The 8,771-nt window shown below is 43.5% G+C and overlaps 1 protein-coding gene across 1 annotated transcript; it reads right to left on the reverse strand.

Annotated features, from left to right (window-relative positions):
- Window positions 1–5,449: 5,449 nt before the first annotated feature.
- On the reverse strand, window positions 5,450–8,101 carry LOC123093698 (uncharacterized). The gene is made up of 3 exons (XM_044515708.1): window positions 6,831–8,101; window positions 6,179–6,244; window positions 5,450–5,828 (listed from the first exon to the last, which is right to left on the reverse strand). Exons 1-2 carry the CDS (start codon window positions 8,017–8,019, stop codon window positions 6,195–6,197), a joined length of 1,239 nt encoding a protein of 412 aa, XP_044371643.1. The 5' UTR covers window positions 8,020–8,101; the 3' UTR covers window positions 5,450–5,828; window positions 6,179–6,194.
- Window positions 8,102–8,771: the final 670 nt, after the last annotated feature.

Consider the following 8,771-nt stretch of genomic DNA (forward strand, 5'->3'; position numbering starts at 1 on the left):
CTGTGGTCGGGCATTGAGTTTGACTCAACTTCACACCTTGTAGCACAGGCAAGAATCCTTTCTTTGCCTGATCCATTTTAAACTTTTTCAAAATTTTGTCAAGGTATGTGCTTTGTGAAAGTCCTATTAAGCGTCTTGATCTATCTCTATAGATCTTGATGCTCAATATGTAAGCAGCTTCACCGAGGTTTTTCATTGAAAAACTTTTATTCAAGTATCCTTTTATGCTATCCAGAAATTCTATATCATTTCCAATTAATAATATGTCATCTACATATAAAATTAGAAATGCTACAGAGCTCCCACTCACTTTCTTGTAAATACAGGCTTCTCCAAAAGTCTGTATAAAACCATATGCTTTGATCACACTATCAAAGCGTTTATTCCAACTCCGAGATGCTTGCACCAGTCCATAAATGGAACGCTGGAGCTTGCACACTTTGTCAGCACCTTTTGGATCAACAAAACCTTCCGGTTGCATCATATACAACTCTTCTTCTAGAAATCCATTCAAGAATGCAGTCTTGACATCCATTTGCCAAATTTCATAATCATGAAATGCAGCAATAGCTAACATGATTCGGACGGACTTAAGCATCGCTACGGGTGAGAAAGTCTCATCGTAGTCAACCCCTTGAACTTGTCGAAAACCTTTTGCAACAAGTCGAGCTTTATAGACAGTTATATTACCATCAACGTCAGTCTTCTTCTTAAAGATCCATTTATTCTCAATGGCTTGCCGATCATCGGGCAAGTCAACCAAAGTCCATACTTTGTTTTCATACATGGATCCCATCTCAGATTTCATGGCTTCTAGCCATTTTGCGGAATCCGGGCTCATCATCGCTTCCTCATAGTTCGTAGGTTCATCATGGTCAAGTAACATGACTTCCAGAATAGGATTACTGTACCACTCTGGTGCGGATCTTACTCTGGTAGACCTACGAGGTTCAGTAGAAACTTGATCTGAAGTTTCATGATCATTATCATTAGCTTCCTCACTAATTGGTGTAGTTGTCACAGGAACTGGTTCTCGTGATGAACTACTTTTCAATAAGGGAGTAGATACAGTTATCTCATCAAGTTCTACTTTCCTCCCACTCACTTCTTTCGAGAGAAACTCCTTCTCTAGAAAGGATCCATTCTTAGCAACGAATGTCTTGCCTTCGGATCTGTGATAGAAGGTGTACCCAACAGTCTCTTTTGGGTATCCTATGAAGACACATTTCTCCGATTTAGGTTCGAGCTTATCTGGTTGAAGTTTCTTCACATAAGCATCGCAGCCCCAAACTTTAAGAAACGACAACTTTGGTTTCTTGCCAAACCACAGTTCATAAGGCGTCGTTTCAACGGATTTTGATGGTGCCCTATTTAACGTGAATGCGGCCGTCTCTAAAGTATAACCCCAAAATGATAGCGGTAAATCAGTAAGAGACATCATAGATCGCACCATATCAAGTAAAGTACGATTACGACATTCGGACACACCATTTCGTTGTGGTGTTCCAGGTGGCGTGAGTTGCGAAACTATTCCACATTGTTTCAAGTGTAGGCCAAACTCATAACTCAAATATTCTCCTCCACGATCAGATCGTAGAAACTTTATTTTCTTGTTACGATGATTTTCCACTTCACTCTAAAATTCTTTGAACTTTTCAAATGTTTCAGACTTGTGTTTCATCAAGTAGATATACCCATATCTGCTCAAATCATCTGTGAAGGTGAGAAAATAACGATACCCGCCGCGAGCTTCATTGGATGGAAAAGGTGTTGAGGAACGTAATAATTTCAAAAAATTTCCTACGCACACGCAGGATCATGGTGATGCATAGCAACGAGAGGGGAGTGTGTTCGTCCACGTACCCTCGTAGACCGTAAGCGGAAGCGTTATGACAACGCGGTTGATGTAGTCGTACGTCTTCACGATCCGACCGATCCAAGCACCGAACATACGGCACCTCCGAGTTCAGCACACGTTCAGCTCGATGACGATCCCCGGGCTCCGATCCAGCAAAGCTTCGGGGATGAGTTCCGTCAGCACGACGGCGTGGTGACGATGATGATGTTCTACCGGCGCAGGGCTTCGCCTAAACTCCGCGACGATATGACCGAGGTGGAATATGGTGGAGGGGGGCACCGCACACGGCTAATGAACGATCCGTAGATCAACTTGTGTGTCTATGGGGTGCCCCCTGCCCCCGTATATAAAGGAGGGAGGGGGGAGGCCGGCCGGCCCTTGTTGGGCGCGCCAGGAGGAGGAGTCCTCCTCCTAGTAGGAGTAGGACTCCTCCTTTCCTACTCCTACTAGGAGGGGAAGGAAGGGGGAGAGGAGGGGAAGGAAAGAGGGGGGCGCCGCCCCCCCTCCTAGTCCAATTCGGACCAGAGGGAGAGGGGGCGCGCGGCCCTTCCTGGCCACCCCTCTCTCTTCCCACCAAGGCCCATGTGGCCCATTAACTCTCCGGGGGGGTTTCCGGTAACCCTCCGGCACTCCGGTTTTCTCCGAAACCACCCGAAACCCTTCCGGTGTCCGAATATAGTCGTCCAATATATTAATCTTTATGTCTCGACCATTTCGAGACTCCTCGTCATGTCCCTGATCACATCCGGGACTCCGAACAAACTTCGGTACATCAAAAACTTGTAAACTCATAATTAAACTGTCATCGTAACATTAAGCGTGCGGACCCTACGGGTTCGAGAACTATGTAGACATGACCTAGAACTATTCTCCGTCAATAACCAATAGCGGAACCTGGGTGCCCATATTGGTTCCTACATATTCTACGAAGATCTTTATCGGTCAAACCGCATAACAACATACGTTGTTCCCTTCGTCATCGGTATGTTACTTGCCAGAGATTTGATCGTCGGTATCCAATACCTAGTTCAATCTCGTTACCGGCAAGTCTCTTTACTCGTTCTGTAACACATCATCTTATAACTAACTCATTAGTTACAATGCTTGCAAGGCTTAGGTGATGAGTATTACCGAGAGGGCCCAGAGATACCTCTCCGACAATCGGAGTGACAAAACCTAATCTCGAATTATGCCAACCCAACATGTACCTTCAAAAACACCTGTAGAGCACCTTTATAATCACCCAGTTACGTTGTGACGTTTGGTAGCACACAAAGTGTTCTTCCGGTAAAGGTGAGTTGCACAATCTCATAGTTGCAGGAACTTTGTATAAGTCATGAAGAAAGCAATAGCAACATACTAAACGATCAAGTGCTAGGCTAACGGAATGGGTCATGTCAATCACATCATTCTCCTAATGATGTGATCCCATTAATCAAATGACAACACATGTCTATGGTTAGGAAACATAACCATCTTTGATTAATGAGCTAGTCAAGTAGAGGCATACTAGTGACTTTATGTTTGTCTATGTATTCACACGTGTATCATGTTTCCGGTTAATACAATTCTAGCATGAATAATAAACATTTATCATGATATGAGGAAATAAATAATAACTTTATTATTGCCTCTAGGGCATATTTCCTTCAAAAGGAACCAGCAAAATCACGTCATTACGCCACCCCTTAGTAGGATGTCGCTAGTCGCCTAGACAATCAAAAACTTCTTCGTTTAGTTGGTAGAACCCACGCCAAAACAATGAGTCCCATGATCTGGCCCAAATTGAAGACAACATCACCGAAGAAAGGACATGACAGGGAGGTCTTATTCCTCATTGCCCATCACGACATTGCTTCACCACCGCAGGCCACACACCTAGACTTAACCCTAACTGTTGCTAGGGCGACTAGAGATTACATACCATCCCAGACCAAGGTGAGCCCCCCACCGGAAGGCACTCGGAGGCAAGGGGAACTAGTGGCGGCGAAAGCCCTTAGGAGGAAAGTCGCCCCTTCTTTCTTGGAAGTTGGGAGGTGTGCCGTTTGTAGCTGCCTTTATCATTCTGTTTGCTTAAGTTGTATCTCATCCAGGAACAAATACTTCTCACTATAGTCCGAATGTTATTTTAAATTGGCGTATATTTCAAATTGTGATTATCTAACTCATGTCAATGGAATCCTCACTGTAGTCCGAATGCTATTTTGAATTGCAAATGAGTATCTCAGTGATGTTTTCTGAGAGTATGAATACTGCATTGGGCTAACTTATTGTCGAGCCAAGCTCAGAAGAGCTAACTGCAGGCCAGTTTGTGTGGGTCCACATGTATCTCTCTTTTTGCATTTTGCACGGACAATCACAGAAAGGACACATCGCGGGAAAAAAAAGTGTAACAGTAACAGTTCTAGTATTTCATACTTGGAAACTGGTCTTATGTGGTCAAAACAATAAATCAAAACTTATTAAGAACATTCAGGGGTCAGTTTTTCTTTTAAGTTAAAGCCACCTGGCGCACATTATTGATTTGGAATATAATACTACCTCTGTATCTAGATATAAGTAGTTGCATTGTTCATACTTCATAAGCAAAGGCAAGAGAGAACTCAGAAACTTCCGGTGCTATTCACCACAAGCCCTGCACTGTACCTCTACGGCAACATTCCAACGCCGATTGAAATGCATTCCTGAATGGCGAAGGTCGAACAGGTGCATTACTCTGCTTATCAGTCACAGGAATGAGGAATCGATGCACACAGTTCTGCAAGGAAGGAAAAGATATACGCATCAAGGCACGGATGATGGCTGGTTCTTTTCAAGACAAAGAAGAGAAACATTTCTCTGATCCACATAAAAAATAGTGATTCAGCGAAAAGCAAGGGGCTGAAAGTAACTAGTGTTTCAGTAGGACAAACCATGTATAACAAGGCAAATGTATGGATGCTGCCTGCAAGTTAAAGTAACTATTTCTGTAGGACACACCTGCTGATAAATCAACGCCGTCTGAGCCAATACCCTTTTCTGCTGGTGAATCGATATATTTTTACAACCAAGCCAGCCCCACAATTCATCCCTCCACCTGTGTGGCGGTTGGTTCACATCTCTCAGCCATTGCTCACATTACATGGGTGTTGTGTTACATCCAAATCATTACTTGAGACCTTCACATCTTCCAAGCACGTGCCCAAGAATTGAAACTAAGTTAATGGGGGGACAAACATTTTTACATCCACAAATCACAATAACTGGCTCTAATTATAACCAAAAAATGTTCATAGGTTGTATGAAATTTAATAAAATGAAACTATGTTGGTCAGCACTAATATTAGCTGACATCTACAAAATAGAAGCACTCACTAGTATGATGATTGGTATGTACGTGGAGAAACTCTTCAGATAGGAAATTTAGTACGTACTATGTACACAGTAAACTTTTCTTCAAAAAAAAATTCTTAAGAGAACTCCTTATCAGTTCCTTAATAGCATAACTATGGGTATATAATATATTCTCTAGTATTCATGCTGCATCACGCTTGCGGTTAAAGCAACATCAATTCTAATCATTTTCAAAGCCAAAATTAACAAACAAGTAACAAAACTAGTACAAATCTGAAAGAGATAGGCAGTTCCACTCATTACTCAACTGAAACAGTACACACTTGCTAGGACATGACATAACAATTGAAGCCATCTGACAGGTAGTCGTCGAGTTCCTACTAGTTAAATAACTAACCCGTGGGCATCTAAGCATATTTCAGTCTACGTTCTCAACACTACGAAGTAAACAATGGAACATACAATAACAGAACAGTACTAATGCAGCTTAGATACAATGAAATTGCCAGGTTTGTAGTAACCATCACCGAGATGTCACTAATTCGAACATGTGGCACACCACCAAGTCAAAAAAAAAAACAATAAGATGCCTCCATAAGTCAGCTTGCATGGCTTCTGAAATCTCCAAAACGCAAGCCTGGAATAAGGATGTCATGTTAGTTGCAAGGAAAATATGACAAACGCTTCGCTTCAAGAAACACATTAACATCATTGAGTTTGGAATCATATTGCATAGCCATTTGGGATTCTAGCTAGACACACATTCATCTATGCTGTACACATCGGATAACCAAAATAAAATAAAATCAGAAGCATCATTCACTTGTCCAAGGACAGCATCACCAACTGATCTCTGCTAATGATTACAACCAGTTCAGCTCTAATACTATATAAAGCATTTGGATCTTCTATATTTATGAATGTTGTTGACATAGAAAAACAATAAATCCAGATCACTTGTTCAAGAAACATAGCAAATTAGCATACCTAATGGGACAATCATCTAATGCATTGATATTTCAGCTCCACCATCTCGACCACCAATTCCGCTGCCTACAAGCAAAAGAAACCCAATAAACCGAAGAAAATTCATGTAAGAGGTAAATCATTGAGAAGGCAAAACTACCCTTTATCACAAAGGTAGGAATGGGGAAATGAAACCATATCTACTGCTAGGCGTGCAAGGTAGCTAGAGAGACAATCATCGTTTACCTAGTAATGAAATACATGTTAGGACTGTTTAGCTGTTCAGAGGAAATGTATTCAGATAGAATTACTATTCTGAGGAGGATTCGTTCCAGCAATGCCAAATGGGTCAAAAAACATAAGCTCATTACTTTTACTTGAGAAACTTAAGTGACTGATGACAATACTCACCACTATTCAGGTTCAATGAACAAGCAATGTTTCTCCATGTATGATAGTAAAGATGCCAATAACTATTATGAATATATGATTAATATCAAGATCAATCAAGAAACATAGCATTCCACATGTGAAATCAAATAACACATTACATATAAAATGGTTTGGTAATACAGTTTTAGCATAGTTCCTGCACACTCGGCCACTCGCCAGTTGCCAATAGTTAGAAAGAACATGCTAAATACACCAAGAGCAGACAGGGACAAGGGATTACCTATAACATAGAAATTTCTGTACGGATAATAGGTCCTGGTAAAAATGCAACCGCTCTGGTGTTCGATAAGATTTATAAACTGCATGGACTCAAGCTGGAGCATGTATTCACCGTAAAACGTTGATAGCAAAATCGCATTGCTGTCCTCATCATACCCCTGCATCTTAAACGCATTTGGCCCCCCGGTCAGTCCAAATGAAAAGAGCCCATCTAGCTGAATGGTTTTCTGCAGTTCCCATCCAACAACACCATCACGGTTAGATTTTCTCTCCCATAATTGGATGATACCGCTCTGATAATCTGGCTCGGAAAAAACAGCAAGGCCCAGACCGCTGTGCTGTGTCCGTACAACGAGAAAGGACCAGTGGTAGTCTGCAACATTAACGTCTGCCGGCTTCTGGATCATCACAAGGCGCTGGCTTTCAAAATCAAACTCGAGGATGCCACCTCCAGAAACCAGCCAGCAAAATGAATTTCTAACCAGGACGCTGGGTTTTGCAACACATACACATGTCGAACGTGTGGTCTCTAGTGAGACAACATCCCCCCACACACCGGACTCCGACTCATAGAGGCAAGCAAACTTGTGTGTGCCGTCAGAATCGCTGCCTACCAAGGCCAATCTAAATGGGGTGAAGCGGCAGTCACCCTGCACATGCCCGTCTTCGACGGCGGCGGCGCACATCACCGCCGCGTTCTGGACGAACCTCCCCTTTTTCCTGCAGAACCCTGGTGGAAACGCAAGGCGGCGCTGGTGGCCGGTGAGGGGGTCCCACACAACGGCCTCGCGGCGCTTCTGGCAGATGAGGAGGGCCAGGCCATGGCGGCAGCCGAGAAACGCCCAGCCCTCGCCGCGAATCCATGGCGCCGAGAAGCGCGCGGGCGGGATGCGGTCCCACCGGCCCATCGTCGTGGGCTTGAAGATGGGCCGCTTGTCTCTGCGGAATTCCTCGTCGAAGAAGCCGAGCAGCGGCGGTGGGTTGTTCCGGCCGTGGTGCTCGCGGAAGCGGCTGAGGAAGCCGGGGCTGGAGAGGATGCGGCGCCAGCGCGTGCACACGAGGGATGCGCGCGGAAGGGAGGACGGCTGCGGGGGGAGGCGGAGGAGGATCTCCTCGAGGATCTCTTCGAGGATGACGCCGCCGTCCAGCGCGGGCGCCGGCGACGATGCGGCGGCGGAGGGGCTGCTCATTCCGGCGAGGCTAGGGTTCGGGAGTCTGGCCGCAGTCTGCCGAGTGAAGTGGAGACTCTGGACCCTGGAGTGTGGAGTGAAGGGGTGGGGTGGGGGGAGTGGGTAACTAAAATGAATGTGTCTAGAACTAAAAATATGCATAAATACATCTAATTCTGTGACAGGTAACTCGGTTCGAAACAGAGATAGTATAAAATTTCTAGCAGATAACACAAAAGTATAGTGTCAATCAAACCACCGCATCATAAGAAAAATAAACATATACCATTTTTTTTGCGTGTTAACCCAAATAACAACAACGACGCAGCTAAGCATGCTCAACCTCTTTTAGTTTATTTCATTTGTCAAAACAAAATTCATTTAGATACTAATGATGAACAATTAGATTAAATTATTTATTTACTAGGATAATTTCAGGAGGCTAATTTATGAAATGGATGATTATTGATAGCAAGTTGCATGGCCTCAACCTATTCATATGCATTGAGAATAGTTTAGCCTTGCCATGCTTGATGAAGAAAACCGCTTTGACTCGTGTGTTTGACTTCTTTTTGTTAGGCATTGTTACATAGAAATGTATCCTGAACTGAGCCTTTTGAGTACAATACCCCGCTAAAATAAAGGGGACATAAGTCTAAAATATCTCTTTTATAGTACTTTCTCCATTTGGATTAGTTGCCACCCAAATGGTTGTATCTAGCACTATTTTAGTGTTAGACACATCCATTTGAGTGACAATTAATTTCGGACGG

This window comes from Triticum aestivum, chromosome 4B (assembly GCF_018294505.1).
Source record: "Triticum aestivum cultivar Chinese Spring chromosome 4B, IWGSC CS RefSeq v2.1, whole genome shotgun sequence".
In the NCBI taxonomy this organism is placed as follows: Eukaryota; Viridiplantae; Streptophyta; class Magnoliopsida; order Poales; family Poaceae; genus Triticum; species Triticum aestivum.